Source organism: Aythya ferina, assembly GCF_964211825.1.
Source record: "Aythya ferina genome assembly, chromosome: 4".
NCBI classification, from domain to species: Eukaryota; Metazoa; Chordata; class Aves; order Anseriformes; family Anatidae; genus Aythya; species Aythya ferina.
Genome location: NC_140300.1, coordinates 29,117,411 through 29,134,866, shown reverse-complemented (window position 1 = coordinate 29,134,866; position 17,456 = coordinate 29,117,411). Strand labels below are relative to the sequence as shown.

General features: G+C 40.9%; 2 protein-coding genes across 8 annotated transcripts in view; one reads left to right on the top strand and one right to left on the bottom strand.

Annotated features, from left to right (window-relative positions):
* PAICS (phosphoribosylaminoimidazole carboxylase and phosphoribosylaminoimidazolesuccinocarboxamide synthase) overlaps positions 1–14,230 on the bottom strand; it is a 38,319-nt gene extending 24,089 nt beyond the window's left edge. Inside the window, exons 1-5 of one of the 6 annotated variants that reach the window (XM_084517859.1) lie at positions 14,119–14,230; positions 13,429–13,828; positions 8,538–8,624; positions 5,093–5,572; positions 4,133–4,222 (exon numbers count right to left, since the gene is read on the bottom strand). In XM_084517859.1, coding sequence (XP_084373985.1) covers positions 4,133–4,222; positions 5,093–5,572; positions 8,538–8,624; positions 13,429–13,816 — 1,045 coding nt within the window. In that variant the 5' untranslated portion in view covers positions 13,817–13,828; positions 14,119–14,230. Of the gene's footprint in view, positions 1–4,132; positions 4,223–5,092; positions 5,573–8,537; positions 8,625–13,428; positions 13,852–14,118 lie in introns of those variants that run through there. The other 5 variants (XM_084517858.1, XM_084517857.1, XM_084517861.1 and 2 more) reach the window with 5 other exon arrangements.
* Positions 1–17,456, top strand: part of PPAT (phosphoribosyl pyrophosphate amidotransferase) — a 47,525-nt gene that overhangs the window by 15,743 nt on the left and 14,326 nt on the right. The window contains exons 1-2 of one of the 2 annotated variants that reach the window (XM_084517865.1): positions 14,001–14,672; positions 15,489–15,555. Coding sequence is in view for 1 of the 2 variants with exons in the window: in XM_084517864.1 (XP_084373990.1) it covers positions 15,489–15,555 (67 nt within the window). In the remaining variant the exon portion in view is untranslated. Of the gene's footprint in view, positions 1–14,000; positions 14,673–15,488; positions 15,556–17,456 lie in introns of those variants that run through there. The other variant, XM_084517864.1, reaches the window with a different exon arrangement.

The window sequence follows — 17,456 nt, the reverse complement described above, 5'->3', positions numbered from 1 at the left end:
CACAAGGGGCCTTTCACTGACATCACGGTGCTCTGCCTGGATGATTGATCTGCAGGACTGCTTGCTTGCTTGATAGAGACAAAGTACTAAATTCTTGTCATCAGAGCATCACCCCCAGTGCAGCTTACGGCAGGGTTTACATCAACGCTGCCCGAGCTCTGGGCACCCTGACAGCCGTGACAGCAGGAGAGTCACGGGGAGGAGAGCTCAGCACCTCGGCCATTGGTCCTCTCTTGTTTGACAGAGAACACCACCCCTGTGCCCTGGGACAGGCTGGCAGATGATGCAAGTGGTCTCTGCAGCCCTCATTTCCAGGTGAGGAAACCGCTGTACAGAGGTTACAGGCTGAAGGCCACGCTGGATCAATGGCAGCAGTTTCTGGCTCCCGGCCTGTTCTCAGTCCATTCAAGAATATTGCCGCGAAACATTGAGCAAGAACGCATAATCTATAGCCATTTTATTAAAAATTACCACCGAATCAATATGGACTTGTTTGCATCAGATGTTCTTTATGATGTGACCAGCATCATGTGCTTTTTTTCCCCCCCTTTTTTTTTTTCTGGTGAGCCAAGAATGCGGGTAGATAGCCTGGCTTTTTTTCTAAGCTACTTGTCTGAGTGTTTTGGGGGAGGGCATGAGGAGAGCAAGAGGGAGCCAAACAGAACAAACCATTGACAGTTTCTGGCATGGATAAAAGAAATTGGCTCCAGCCACATTGTTTAGTCAAGCTATAGACAGTTGCCAGCAAATATGCTTAATCTCTACTTTGTATTTGAAGCATTGTTCACAAGGCCACCAGAGCAATGCTGTAGCAATACTTTTCCTTTACTCCCTGGGAATGATAGGAGCTATGTTCTTGTTTGGCATCGTGCTCACTATTGCTATTAATCTCGTATTCTGGCTCACAAAGCAAGATCAGTAATTTGTCTCCTAATCCTTACTCTTATGTGTGTCATGTATAGTATGAAAGGGGAGGGGGGAGGAGGATTTTTCAATGCGTGGCCTATGTTAACTCTCCAACAGGCTGCAAAGTTGCTGCCATGCAGATTGGCATGTTGCTCTGCCACGCAGAGCTGTGAAACTGGATGTGGACAACTCTGAACTGAGTGACTGCAGATTCAGTATGACTTGGGCTAAGTCAGCAAATAATCAAGAACCATTGCTTTTGCACTTCTCTGAAACATCTACTTCATACCTGGAGCATGTGTATTAAAACATTCTCTTTTCATTTTATATCTGTACCTTTAAAAATTCCATGCACACAGCAGCCAACATTCAAAAGAAGCCGACATAAGTGCCTGAGTATGTACCGACTTCAGATCCTAACTTTAAACAACCATTTAAAAAAAAACAAAAACCTTTGCCTAGCAATGCACCTTGGCAGTGTCACAACTTATTCTGAATTTCTCCTGAGACAGACATATAGTAAAGTATGCATGGCACCAAAAAATGTAAAGAATAATGACAAGAAAAGTAATTTGATGGGAACAAAACACTTGCTGTAGATGTTTTTAAGAACTTAGGGCTACTAGCATTCCTTAGAGTTTTTGTTTTGTCTCCACTATCATTTCCCACAGTACCTCAGATTTAATCAGATACCTCAAACTTAATTAAATACCTGTGCACAGTCTGTGGTGATGCTGCAAAGTCTGACATGTTTGGAACATACACGTGTGGAGTTTGAATTGACTGATCACCATGTATGCAAACTGAAGCAATTAGGCTCTTCTAAAAAGATTTCCAGAAAGATGCCCTTAAAAACGATCCCATGAAATGTAAAACAACAGTCAGAATGACTAAATAAGGTTTTATTTCCAGATTGATTTAATCTAGATAGGTGTTAGCAGGAAAGAGAAGATTCAGTGACCTTAGGCTTTCTCTAGCTGCTTTTGCCAAGAACTAACTGGTTTTGATACGATACTCTTGCCCCCTCTGCTGGCCAGTCTGTTGAGAAAGTTCCTCCAGTACAATGCTGTGAGAGAAACTTTTAATAAAATTGCAGTCTGTATGAGAACATGTTAAGATTTATTTACGTTATTTATTAATCTTTATTTTTTTAAGATTTATTTACCTCTTTCTGTTCCCTCTCAGGTGCACATTGCCTACTCTTTAAGTAGTGAGTACATTTGTGCAGAGGTGAAAAAATGCAATGACATCAAAGATCCCACATAACATGGTATCTCTGCCTGATTGCCTTTTTCACTATTTATCATCAAATGAATTTATGAATACAAAGGTACATACAATCTCTTAACAATTTTCTTTCTTTAAATTAATTTGAATTATCAGAGAAAGGCATGTACCACATTAGAGAATAAAGGGTGTCCATGATACTGCAATGTAAAAAGTGTGCACCTGTTCTCTGCTTTATATAATACCCAATTATGTTACTATAAAAAACACAAAAGTCTAAGTGTTCTTTACCACCTGTGGTACAATGATTTGAGCCTGTACTGTTCATTTGGGAATGAGGGAAATAATTTTGGAAGCTGAAACTGCATCTTATTAAGAAGGAGTGCTGGTTTTTGCCCTTTTTTTTTTCCCCACAGAAATTTAAACAGTAGTCTTCTGAGTGAGCAGGCTGAGCCAGAGAAACTTCATGAAACACTTGCTATTTTAATCCTTGCCCACAATATCGTACTGCAATTGCAATTACCCAGAAACAAACAAACAATGCTGTTAAATACATATATTTGAAAAGGGAAATGGTAACCACTGTAAACTACAGATATTGAACAGCTAGGCATATTCTGACATAATGTTAAAATTGTAAAAACTGAGTACTCAAAACTGTACTGGAAGTATACAGCTAACTTTTTCTTCGGTAACTGATTTGGAAGCTTGTGATCCAAAACGGTTACAGTACTGCATAGCTGCAAGCAGCTGATAACTATGCCAGATGACAGTTTAGTGTCGCTGCTGAATCTGTGTATTATTACAGTGTTTTGCTATTGCTCAAATACATGTAGTATGATTACTTGTTGATGGGAGGAAGTGGAATTTGATGCATTTTACAAATTGTCTTAACTGGATCCCACAGAGTGCAGGTTATGATTTCTTACCTATTTTGTCTCTTTCAAAATGAAGTCCCTGTAGGAAATGCTCTTTCCATGACAACCTATTTTTCCCTAATGAATGCCTCTGTGCTCATGGTGATCTGCTAAAAGGCCAGTTATGTATTTCTTTGTGAGTAAATTTAGATTAATAAATGTAATTATACTTGAGTGGTGAGGCAAGAACACTACTGTCCAGTCTACCTCAGATTACCTCTCATCATCAACCAGGTCTTTACTTACTGGTCATAGCTGTTTCTTTCCTTATATGCAGAGCTGCCAGATTCTCTGCAGAAGTATTTACAGTAACATCGTGTCAGAAGATTTTTAATTTGACATTAAAACCTTTCAGGTTCACATTTGACCATTTAAAATTCTGTCAGTACTCCTTTACACCTAATTTACGAGCACAAGCAACCTCACGCTACAGAAGGAGACCGTGAGGTGCTCTTTACTATGGAGAGAGACATCTGTCAGTCTTCCAAGCTTTCATACATGCTTTTAGCTGAACGTTGAATTCCCACTTCTCCCAAAAGTTACGCTTTCAGACATAAGCCATAACATTTCTTTGTAAAGAGCATATGACCTTCATTTTTTAGCAGCCACCAAGAAATGGGGAGTGATACTCTGAAATGAAATTTCTACCTTAACATGAGTGTTTACAGAATTATATTAAGTACTGATCTAATTATGTTGTGAAAAAGAGAATGCTGTGTTAACCTTTGCACAGGAGACTGAACAGTTCTGTTCCTTGGGGACCTACAGCTTAAGTAAAAGTAAATGCAATAATACATTACACTCAACTTGCTTAAATCAGTAGTTTCTTCTTTATGTCTTGGACCCTGAATCTTCAAAAATGTTATTAACAAGACTGTTTTTACCAAATTTAGCAGAGCACTGAGAATGTGCACATGTATGCCTGTATTTATTTTAAGTATGGTTACCATTATTATGTTATTTCCTCCTTAGAAGTTTTTAGGCCTCTGCATTTTCTGTCATTACAATGCATGCTCGTTTTGGAAATCCATCTGAGCTTACTAAATTTAGGAATTTGTATAAAATAGAAGACTTCAGTTTACCTGAGTCAGAAACTTTCTTTATATCTGCAATCTGTAGATCTTCTGACATATTACTAACAGAGTCCTCTTCACCTGTGTCTCCAGGCATCTCTGCATAAATAATGCTATGTTAACCAGGGCACCGCATTTGTGTACTACATAACAACAGCTGTGCTGTGTCAAATCAAATGAGCCATCCAACCTAGGATCCTCCTTATGCCAGCAGTCAGTAGTAGATGCATAAGTAAAGAGTCTGCAAACAGCTACTGAAGAGTGAAACTTCCCCCAAAACACTTTCATAATTTTTGGGCAGAGAAAAACTCATCTTTGTGTTACATTTTTCTTCATTGACTTCATTCATTAACCTACTGGCTTCTAGACTTACACTTGGCCACCATAATACCCACTGTGTAGGATTCTTACTGTGTAACAATCACTTTAAAGTTTAATTTTGTTATTAAACAATAGGCCTGTTCCTGGCTGTACATAAAGAAATAAATAAACAGTAACTCTTATGCAGTGCAGGTTGGGGACTATAAGAGAAAGACAAATTAAAATGTTAATTTTTAACTAATGTGTATAAGTACAGGCTTCTTTTGCTCAGTGTCTTCATTTTTCTAGTAACAGTCTGACCATCTCTCAGATCCATTTTTTATCTAGGCTAGGAACAGTCCCTTCAGATATGACTTTGATTGGAATGGTCTCTCCGTATCTTTGTCTTACCCTACATCTCCCTCTTATCTTTCTCTTTTTGTTTTCCAGTTCTATTAAAAAAAAAAAAAAAAAAAGTCTGGGGCAATCACACAACAATATTCATTAAACTACTGGACAAAACAATAAATTTTCGTTCTGGGTTCCCCACCCACCCCACCCAGCAAACTGGTTAATCTAGCTGCTTGGTTTCTTTGGTTCTTTTAAGGTCTCGGTAATGCTGAAAAAAACAAAACCTGTAAATGATATATGGGTAGCTGAAGTACTTACCTATGCAGTCCTTCTCTGATTTTGCTTCTGTCCATTCTGGAGGCCTCCCACTTTCCTCATTATCTGATTTACTTTCTTGTTCCATGGTGCTGTGCCCCAGAATAGCATCCAGTTCATTAAAAAACTTCATACTTTTACTTGTACTCCCTGAGCCTTGGGCATTTTTTACACTCCTGTATTCATGTTTCAGATTTTTATATTTTGTCCTGCACTGCTTCCAGTCCCTGACAATCCCGAACTTCCGAAGTCTGGCAGCAACATGTTCAAATATTCTTTTATTTCTCACTGTCCCCTCCAGTTGTTGCTGGATATTTTTGTCTGACCATATGTGTATCAGAGCTCTGACTTCATCAACAGTCCAGTGTTTTCCTCCTTCGTTTGCTACTGTTGGAATAAAAGCCGGAGTTTTAGAAGCCTCTACTGCTGACGGTGGATTACCTGCATCGTGTGGGGAAGGGGAGAGAGACAGACACGGGTTTCCTGCATTAGGTAGGTGGGGTGGGGAAAGGAAAGGAAAGGACAGAGAGAATGAGAATGAAGCATGTTGGTTCCTAACAAGTTTTCTCTCCAAAGATGGAGCAGAGGTGACATTAAAATCAAGGTATTGGGTATTAATTTGCCAACTTTCTGTTGTATTTATGCTGTATTATTAGCACAATAACAAGTTGGCCACTAGCATAAAGACTTAACTTTCTGCATTCATCTCATGCTTCTGGTTTTGCACACATGCAGAACATCAAACTGTAAGGAGCTGAAGAATCTGATTCTTAACTCTGAACAAAGCACCCCTTTTGGGGGGAGCAGAGGAATGGAGGCTTCTGCCTTGAGTTACCCAAGAACATTTGTGTGATACTGAGGCCAGCTCTCCTGAACCTCTCCCTTTCTCAGTATGGACCACTATAAACATTAAGGTTTCAATGATCAAAAGGTTGTGTGTTTTTTTTTTTTGTTGTTGTTGCTGTTTGTTTGTTTTTGAATAAAAATTAAAAATTGAGTTATCTTACTCCGCAGTAAGATTTTTTTTTTTTTACTTTTTCCAGTCTCCAACCTTTTTTTTTTTAATATTAAGAGATAAGAGGAGATGCCATGCAATTACTGAAACCACTGAAATACAATCTCTTGCAGTTTTTAAAAAATTATTTATAATTAAGAATTTGCTTAAGGACTTAATTTTGATTATCAAATTAGTTTGCAAAGTTGTTTCTCACGTATTTTCCAAATCTTTACAAAAAAAAAACCAAAACAATAAAAAAAAAACTCTTTTAAAACCAGCCCCAGTGCTTAATCAAAGAGAACAAACAGGAAAGTGCACAGTAACTGGCTCTGTTTTCTGCAGCTATGCCGAAGTGATAAAAGCCGTTGCAAGTGTCTTATTCTAAAAGGGCAAGCCAAGCTATGGGGGTGGGTACTTTATAGTCACTGGGCTTTGTTTGACGGCAAAAATATCTGACCTTTGCTTGCACATACAGCTGTAGTAGAGCATGCTTGTGTATAATAACCTGTCTGGGGACAAACTTGTCCTAGATACAGGAATTCTTTGCTCATCTCATTTTAGTGGTAAAAACTGTGCTGAGATACCAATATTTTTCCTGTTGGTCCTGTGTTAATTGGAACTCTCCAGCAGTCAGCCGACTGACGTGTTGTTGAGAAGGGTAATTTTCAGGTGACATATCAATTATGCTTTCTTCACTTCTTCCTGAGGGATAGTGCTTGTTTACAGGTGAATGCAACCATAGGAATCACCATGGTTGACAACTGCCAGCATCAGATAAGCTTGATGTAGTCTGTGCTCAGTAGTACTGGGAGCATTTCAACTATCTGTGTTTCCACATGGGTTCGTTCTTCACTGCCGGAGAGCACCAAGGAGACGGGGGAGAAAAACCCCAGAAGAAGAATAAAAGGTGCTTCCTCCACTGGCTCTGCATTTCTCAGTCAAAGCCATACAGTAGTATGTTAGTCTGAGAGGGAAACAGTTTCTGTATTTCTTGTGTAAGTCATTAATAAATTCATTTAATACTGAGCTCACTCACTTTCAGTTGTGAACATCAGTTTGGATTGCTCATTCATTCTTCCATATACAGAGCAGGTAGAGCAGAGTGGATAATGGTTGCTAGGTTTGTTCCTCCTTCCCTTTAAAAATCTTGTGAATCAAAATATTTTACCCATAAGCACAGCTTTAAGACAGGGTGGTTATAGTCACTGTACGATTTTATGTCTCAACTGTATATTAGCTCAAGTTTGTTTAAAATGACTGACAAAATCATTAAGACAGGGTACCAGAATTTTCTGATCCAAAAGATGTCTTTATGCCATATTTGACATTTTCCTAAGTTTCTTCAACATGAAAAAAGCGAGCAATCTGCTAAAATGAAACCAAAATACTAAGCAATATAGGTATGAAGGGCTCAATATTTTTTTCAGTGCTGTTTGAAATAGTACCTGAAATCTAAAAACTAAGAGAAGTGCTAGAGAAGACTTCTCTGTATCAATACATACTTGAGAGCCCATGCAATTTAAGTTATTTTGCTGGCTTTGTAGAAAGCAGCTTTCCCAGAATTAAAGTGTTTTAGCAGGTCAAACAAATCTGTTTGGCAGTGTGTTTCAAGAGCACTGATGAATAACACAGACAATTCCTGTAAACTTTGATTCAGATACAGTAGGAAAAGTTTTGTTTTTATATATATGTATGCAGTTGCGTGTAAATTTCTTGTCTCTTCCTTAATTTCTTGTTAGGCTGGACAAAAGGAGTGTAGTTTGCACTCTAAAACCTGTAAGTTTAGCTGGGGCTTTATTTTCTCTCTGAATATCGCACCTTGGAGTTTATTCTCTAGTGAAAGTTGTGACTGGATTGGGGGACTGGGATGTATGCTGGGGCACAGAGAGCATGGCAGAAATGGGAGGAGCAAAACTGCTAGAGTAGTGCAGTTTCCAGATGAGTTGTTGTAGCCTTGGTTGGGCTGAAGCTTGGCTCACCACCCCTGGGTTGGAGAGAGCACACATTTGCTGTGAAGCCCATTGCAAATTGGGATTACTCAGTGGGAGAGGTCTGACCCTGGCATCTCTCTCCTGGCTCAGGCCATTCACTCATGCTGCCTTAAGCAGAAATTTACATGAGTTGGAGAGAAATTACAAGTTGAGTTGTGTATCACACGCTACCATTTGGCACTGAACAAAATGAATGTGGTTAATTTGATTATACTATAGCAAGAGATGCGTTTCGAGTGTGAACAGTGGTCAAGCAGGAGGCACATCGTGTGTGGTGGACAGTATCTAGCGAAGCACGGGACTGCTGAGCACTAAAATTGGGAATGAAATGGTGCACAAGTGTGGCTGTTTTATAGCTATGCTGATGAGAAATGGAACAATGTCGCATTCAAGCTATCAGAAAGTACTTTGACAGCAATGCTGCTTTTTAGTTTGTGGTCTCTGCACCATCATACTATACCTAGTTGAACTGGTCTGACACGTGACATAAAAAGTAGTGGATCTCCTGGAGCATCCTCGTCGTCTTCTAAAGAAACTGATATTTCACCTGGGAAGGAAAGAGTTGTCAGATAAAAACAGGTATGGACAAAATTAGCTTATATTTGTTTTAGTGGAAATGTCCATACGCGATGAGATTATTAACTTGGCATTTTCCACACTCAATTTAAAGAGCCAGGAGTTATGGGAGGCAAATTAAATTATTTTACATATTAAATGTGAAGCTTGTCAGAAATATTCTTTATTTTAAAATTCTTGTAGAAACTGACCAGATTCTAGTTACTTGTCTGCTTCTCTGACTCTCAGCATTTAGAGTGGATAGCACATGTATAGTTGGAAAGTAGAGAATGTAAAGCAATAGATGGTAAAAAAGAGCAGACTTTGCACATAGATTCAGATAAACACAAACCCATTTATATAACCAATTTCCAGGAAGAGTATTTAAAGAGTAGGAAAAAAATAAGAACGTTCTACAAAGGGCTCTGGAAATCTCTGAGATTCATTAGCAGCACAGAGAAAGCAGGAAACCACTTTGGCTGGAGATCAAACGTACTTGTAGCCGACTGGATTCAATCTAGCGTTTTTACAGTATTGCATTCCTTACAGTTCTTTAAACAGCAGCGTTATAGCAATTGCTGTGTAAGTTTGGAGAGCAGCATACGCAAGTCAGGTTATGAATCAGCTTAATGTTCACAGAGCACTTTTAAATTGCGCTGTGTTCAACACATCTTGATGACAGGAGCTATGCAATGCTGATTTCATCAGCATGCTGAGTGAGCTGCTGCCGTGTGCAGCCCGGTGGGTGACGGGGAGCGAAGGTACCTGTTCAGCGGTACCGCACGCCCTCGTACCACGGGGCCGTAACGAGGCGCGGTCATAGAGGTGGAATGGGGCGTCCCTGACACTGCTCAAATCGAGAACTGTGTCTACAGTCATTTGAAAACACCATCCTAAATCCTTCCGACTTTCAGGTAGACTCAGCAAAATGAGTCATATTCACCTTAGTCTGATCTCAAGCTGCTCCCAGCTGGCCGCCTTGTTTCATGGCAGAAGCTGCCACCCCCTGTGATGGGTGGGCAGAGGGCAAGGTGTGCTCCTGCCTCCATCGCTAGTGCCAGGGCTCAGCTCTGGCTGCCTGAGAGCTGCCCAGCAAACTACAGAGAGGGGAGAGAAATTCTTTGTTGGGATGCTGCTGAGTGGGGCATCTGTGGACATGGGGATGAGAAAGCTTTCTTTACACTCTGCTGTTTGAAAAGAAACCATTTAATGTCATAAGTAAATAAGAACAGTTAACACAAAGTGTTATATTTGAAAGAAATAATACTTGATGGAAGAAAAAAGTATTTGTTAAGCAAAAACATTCATATGCATGTATTATGTATCCTTATCAAAAAACCCACGTACATAAAATATTTGTAAATGACGAGTTTAATGTTGAAAACCAGACACGGAAAACTACGTATGACTTCCATTTTCAAGTCATCATTTACAAAGGATCTTTTTGCATTTCTAGTAGCTCCGTAAATTTAGAACCTTGAATAATAATTTCACTGCTGGTGCAACTTCTGTTCTGACTTGATAATTTTTCTATAGATGCTGTTGTAAAGCGAAGGGCAGTATTAACTATGTTAATATTTCAACATAAAGCAAGAAATACAAGAGATCGTAAATCACCGAAATTACTAGGTGAGCTTTGCTTTTGTAAATCAAGTGCTCCATTTGTTAATACTTGTTCTAACTTGAAACAATCCAAACTGGTTAACAAAATGAAAAGGTCTTTTTAATCATTACTTAAGCTATAGCAATGTCTTTGCCCTGAAACAGTGTATTTTGGGAAGACAACATGAACATCACTGGCCTTCACTGCTGTATGTGCTTTGTGGAAAGCGTCATCTTTCCATGAATGAGCTGGGATTTGGGGTGTTTTGCTAGTGAGTTTGGCCTCAGACACCTTTCTCTTAAATTTGATTGTGATTTTAATTATTACTTTCTTCAATTACACTTCCAACAGAAAACTGCTTTTACAAGATAGCAAAAACACCTCAGGGAAATGCTATAGAAATACCACTCAGTCCCATAAAAGTAGTCTCTTTTTTTCCTCCTCCTCCTTCCTCCGCTTCCCCCAGCAGTCTCCCAGTCTGAGAGAATCAAAGAAATCAAACACCAAAACTTGATTTCTAGCTTTACATGAAGGATGAGTATGAGAATTTAGACTGAGGCTAAGTACAATGGTTAAAAATAAAGTAAAGTATTTTCTTTGGGAGCATGCGCTGTCCTGCACCATGCATTTTAAAGAATGAATTAGTACAGCTACTCTGTTCTCCAAATAAAATAAGAAACGCATACCGAACATTGTTATTTGGCACAGGTTTTAATTTGCTGATAGCCTTTTGTTCTTCCTGCACTTCCAATCCAAGGCAGAAGCCTAAGTAAGCATCCTTGGTTCCTCCAGCACTGCCAAAATAAGGCTTCTCAGCCCCTTTTGAAAGAGGGGAGGGAACATACCTCCCTCCTCTCCTGTGCTTGAACAGGAGAAACTCAGGAGGACATCTGCAAGGACACAGATGTACTTTGGTATTTTTTGCCTTACAGAGGGCACCCGCAGTCCCTCCCATTCCCCCCCAAGGCAGCAGAGGAGCTGTGAGGCTCATTGCTGGGTAAGCACATGGGCTGTGCCAAGTCCCATTTCGACCTGTGCGAGTGCTACCCTCAGATTTGCCCCCACGAAAAGGCTTCTGACCATCACAGAGCCACAAATGCCACTTCAGCCTCACAACTGCCCTTCAACATACTGAGCTTGGCAGCTCCTCCTTTCAGACACCACAACTCTGACTGTGATGGGAAAGGACTGGGCCCCCAAGCAGCATCACTTGCTTGACTTTGTGTCCTTAAATGAAGTTGATGTTCTCAGGGGTATGCTCTCTGTCCTTTCATACAGGTGTACATACGGGGTATGACCCCCCAGGAAAGGATAGCTAAAGCATGCTATGTGCTTAATTTTTTTAATCTGTGGACAGAAGTAATTGATCCTTGAACATACTCTGGTGTTCGTGTGGTTACTACACCACACAGCTGCAGGATGCTTTATACCTTAGGATGTTGCCATTCTGGCTGAATTACAGTTGTGGGAAGCTTTGCATTTAAATTCTTAGTGTTATTACAGTTAGTTGCATTTAATTTGTGTTCATCCATAAAATAATTTGCCTTTTTTTTTCCCTAAAGCAAGTAACAGAAATGCTTGGACACTTAAGAGGGTATTTAAACATATCGCCTTTAAAAACAGATTGTGCCAATGCTTGAAAATGAGCTGTGTCTCACCCAGGGGGCAAAGATGTTTGTTTGTGTTTTGTTTTATTCCAGTTTGGGATTCACAACTGCTATTAACCTTTTCTGGTTTAAACTTCCTAGAGGCCTAAAGCAGGTGAGAATTAGGATTAACAATTGGTGCAAACTGTATAAAAATACAGAGGATAATCTAAGTCCAGATCCTGAGCAGAAGGACCCTCACTATCTTAGCTTCACATAGTCCTCAGGAGCTAACAGTTTTTATTAGCCAAAGATTTGGCTCTAAGTTCTGCATGTTTAAAAATAAAAATGGAATGTAGGAGTAATATATAGTGCAGAGAACACGTTAAAATAGTCTGAAATTGCTGCTTCATTTTAAGTGACTTGTGAAAGATTAGAGGCTTTCTGCTAACGATGACAAATTAAGGTCAAGCTTTTACCTAAGGTAAAGAACAGCAAGAGAAATGTTGATTCCTTTTTCTTAGACCTGTACCACAACAGAATAGAGTGAGCCTTTGAAGAAAGAGTACAAGGGCAAGCTCAGTGTCCAGCACCTTTAGCAGTCTCCTCTGATACTAATTCTGTGTTGTTTTTCTTAAGAAAAGATTCACAGTCTTAGGTAACATAAACAGTTACATACTGTGGGCACAAATGGAGCTAAGCTTTGTATTTCTCTTTTTAGCCATATTATTTTGATACTCGGAACTATTATTGGGGCTTGTGCTTTGGTGACATTTAGAATGCGATGAGGAGATTTGAGTGCTGTCAAATAGCAGATTGACCCTATTGAAATGTTAAGCACAGCTTAAATGCATATGAGCGAGGGCTGAATAAAACAAGAGATGCAACTAATTCGGTAAGAAACTCTTCAGAATAAAAGCAGTGGGATTTACTTGTTTTGCCTCTGAATATTCTGATAAACACAAGCATTTTTACTTTCCCCACTATCTTGCAATTTTTCATGAGAAGTTATTAAACATCCTATGTTTCTCAAAAAAATAAGTTAATTGCTTACAAAATAATTTAATTTACCTTTAGTTGTCCTCTCTGTAAATGAAATTTCAGATATAGGTAGGGGTAAAAATCAAGAATTTTAGTTCTACCACAGAAAACAGTTCATGACATTTTCCACATTAGCTTTCATTTCTCTTTAAGTTTATGTCTGAGCTGGAACTCCACTGAACCCGACTCCAAAGTATTGCAAATAAATGTCAAAGGGAAAAAGAAAACCCAAACCAGCCAGTTTTCTTTAATTTAGGGTTTGAACTCGGTGCAGGAGCCTTAACACCAGCGAGTATTTGCCGAGGCTTTAATGTTAGGATGATTTGGTGAGAATTAGGCTGTATTTACAGGCTTCGACACTGGTGGGTGCTAACATTTTTCTGCCCTGCGCCAGGAGCGCATCCAGTCAGTCGCTGCTCGCAGCGCTGCCGGGGCTGGGCAGCCTCAGCCGCAAACTTGGGCTTTGGCTCTGTTTGCCCTGGCTGGTTCGTGCGTTTGTTTGGTTTGAAGCAAAGAGAGGAAATAGCAAGAGTTTTTTTTTTTTTTTTTTTTTTTTTTTTTTTTACCTTGGGTGCTGTCTGTGGTGGGGCTGGCGTTCAGACGCGCCTCGGTCGCGGAGCACCTGCCGTTCTCTTCGGTGCCTAACTGCAGGACAGGTTCATATCGCAATATGGCATCCAGGTCGTGGAAAAACTTCATGGTTTTAGTGGCATCCCCGGAGTTGTGGGCGTATTTAACCGTTCTGTATTCATACTTGAGGTTTTTGTACTTTGCCCGGCACTGCTTCCAATCCCTGCAAACTCCCAACTCCTGCAGCCTTTTGGCAATGTAGATGAAAATCCCTTTATTCCTCAGCGTGCCGCGGAGCTGCTTCCTGATGCTTTTCTCAGACCAGACGCTTAGCAAGGCTTTAACCTCCTCCTCAGTCCAGTGCTTCCCCACTCCACACTCCATGTTGAAAGTGACCTGGAAATGATTCACTATTTCTAGCCAAGATCTGGTTCCCTAGGCAACCAGGCGCCTGGTTGTCAGCGCCGCGCTCCGCCGCGCCGCCCCGAGCCGCTGCGGGCCCCGAGCACGGGCGGCCCCAAGGCCTGCGGGCGGCCGGAGCCCTGCGGAGCCCACCCGAGCCCTGGGCGGCCATCTCGCCTCAGGAGCCCGCAGGTCTCCCCGGCCTCACGCGAGAAACCGTGGCGGCATCGCCACTGTGGCGAAAAACACGGGTGTTTCTGGCGTCCTCTGAGAAGGAGCAGCACCTGTGTGGAAAAATGGGCTGGGGACGGGCTTGTGTGGGTGTCCTGCGTGGGCACCACCGCGGCTCCTCATGAGGCTGCAGTGCGGGTGGGTGGCAGCAGCGTGGGCATGACTCGAGCCTTCCTGCCAGGGGGGTCTTTTAAAGCCGGGGGCCGCCTACGCGCGTTGTTAATGCTTATTAATTACTGAGCGATGATTTAATAAAACGCTCGCCTGTGGAGGATTCGCCAAAGTGTCGAAATTGCATAAGCTTTTTGCGCTTCCCTTCCGCTTGTGCTTACTTTTTGCCATTAGCGCTACAAGGAAGATGTAAGCTGCCTACTTGCAAAGGCCTTTCACTCAGGATGCCTGCTTCTCTCACCGTTTCCTTGTGGAGGTGTTTAAAGGGACAGCATCGATACTGAAATGGGAATCGTCTGCAATACTGAATTGAAAGTCACTGGATGAAGCAAATCAGTTAGTTTTAACACCAGTCTTTGTGTTTATAGACGGGGCAATCTTCCTGAGTTAAAATTAACGTGTTTAGGAATGTCCTCGTTGTGGCGAAACAACCAGGGTATGTGTAGGGATCAGTAACTGCAACCTCCTTTATTGAGGGCAGGCTCCCTTCTTATACATCACCCCTACAAGCGGAGCTTTCCCAGCAGCTATTCATCGGTTAACAACTTTGCCCAGCAACAGCAAACATTTAGCAACTCCCATGTCTTCAGGGTTGGAGAACAAGCAGTTCGAGACAGCAAGGCGTCTCCTGAATCACCCTGCTTTGTTCTTTCTAACTTCTTCGCATTCCTCAGGGCCTCATCGTCACCAGCCCGATGTTATCGCCAGCCACGGGGCTTGTCGACCCCCATGACGATCCTCCCACAAGCTAGCTGTGCAAATGCCTGCTTGATTGCTTTAGTGCGAGAGTTCAAAAGCTTTCACACAGGTGATCAGCGACAGAGACAATGCATTCCCTTAAGCAAAAGCAGCAGTTTTAAGACAAAGCGCCCCAAACCCCGACAGAAATGCTGGAGAGCCTACTGCTGGAGCCCGGAGTACCAGCACTGCAAAGTGGCTTTGCAGATTAAGCATCTGCTGTTATTTTATGCCCACACTGAAATCGGACTGCAGTAAGAGGCTGAGCCAGTGCTTATTAATGGAAAGATTCCCACTGAATTCAGTGGGCTTAGGCACAAACCTTATGTGACTGTTTCCAAATAAAGCGTATCACGGGCAAGAAACCAGTTTTGATTACAAGCATGTGAAATGAAACAATAAATAAACATACATTAAAATTTCATCTTGTGAAGAATGGGAAAACCCACCAATCTATAGTATGGTACAGCGTTTCATTCTAAGCATTTCATGTTTAATTGTATTCTGTCCATAGGGGCCAGGAGAGTGCTGGAATTGTGACAAGTGATGGAGAGTCATCCCAGGCATTCAAAGTGCACAAGGTAAAATGTAAATGCTTTGTAGATGCCCAACTGAGATGCACAGTTTGTTTCAGTGAGGAAACTGAATAGCTAAAAAGAGGGGAAGCATCATGTTTTGATTATTTATTTTTTTTCTTTGTCAGAGTGCTAATATCTAATTCTGTTATTTGTGCAATTTCTGACTTAAGTGCACGTTTAAAACAGATATGCCAACATTATCCCTGCTGGTTGTATACATGCACACAGCAGCAGACACACAGGTCCAGATCAGGCTATTGTTTTCCTATAAAAGTAATTACCAAAGTCAACCTGCAGCTAAAGTGTTAACTCCAGAGATTTGGAAGAGTTCATCACAGCTTGAGAAAGAGAAAAGGAAAATAGTTACAGGTTCTGCACAAGCAAGTGGATGACATTGTTAGCTTAGTGAGAATCAAGGAAGTGAAAGCTACTGTACCCATAGGTGAAAATGAACAAAATAAATGATTGAATGGAGACCTGAGAAAGTCACCCAGTCTTTCTCAAGCTGAGAGAATCCCCAGGGATGTAAAACAAACAAACAAAAAACCATAAAATGGCCACAGCCTCTGAAGTATTATGCCTGGAGAATCCCTGCATTTTCTGAGACTGGTTTTGCTCATTCTGTTTTGAATAGTGATCAGGAAAAAATGATCATCAGCCTATTAAACACTGAAAGAGCAGCATATAGGAAATAAAACTATTTCAGCAGACAAAACCACAGGGCAGTTCTTGAGGCCAGTGCACTCTCTAACCACAGTCTGAAAGCAATTTGTTTTCATGTTCACGGGTCTCTGAGGAAGATTAATTAAAGCTGTTCAAATCAGTGTAAGAGTAAGAACCATTTTGTTGCAGCAGCATGTGTATAAATGTGTGACTGCTGAATGCCTCGTGCACAGTCTTGTCTCTTGAGCGTCAAGTTTGTCGCCTCTTCTGGAATTTCCCCCCCTCCTATCCGTTACTTGCAGCCTGATCCTCCCCCCTACACGCTTTTAAATGCCAGTTTTCTGAACTACTGCACCGTGTTGTCTGTTTTTCATTCCTGCTCCTGCTTGGGTTTCAGCTTTCCTTAAGGTTTACAGAAATTGCAACTTCCTTTTAAAATGAGCTTTAAAAGATAAATCCTGTAGTAAAAGATATTTCTCAGAATGAACTTGTAGCAGCCAATACAATAAGCAGTAGAGTTTCCATGTTAGTGAGCTGACATACTTGGCTGTCATCTAAGAATTTAATTGACTATCATTGTATCAGCTTTGATATTTTAAGAGTTGCAAAGCGTGTGATGGTTTCTCATATCCTTGAAATACCTTTCTCAGCTACATCACTTTTAAAAACCATAATAACCACAGTGCAATAAAGAGCCTGTGGAGTACAATAGATGTGATGTGTAGTCCTAGAAGTAATGCCAATGTAACAAGCATTTGGGTCTGTTACACCATTGGAAATAAGTTTACAAGTCTGACTTGTAAACTAGATCATAAAAAAAAAAAAAAAATAGTAAACAGTTAAGATGCTACTGTGTCCTCCAACCCCCAGCTGACTATTCTTAGCAGAGACAACAGAATGGAAAAGGTGCCTGCCACTCACTGCATTGATTTACAACCCAGTGCGTTACTGCAAACTCACCTTTGTCAACAGCTTAAGCCAATGCACGTATTAGAGTACGAACTGTACTGCCTATGGCACGGTTATGTGCTCCTTTCTGATTGTTACCAGCCTTTGACAACAGATTTATAGCCCTTGACAAAGGCTATTAATCCATTGTTTTAAACTCTCCCAGAAGACTCATCCAGATTTGTCTGTTGGAGCCTTTCAGCTAGACTTGTGCAAGAAAACATTAGTGTCATAGCTGCACTGGCTCAGGATGTGGAAAAACGTAAATCTCTTGTATAGATGTAGTGATGTCA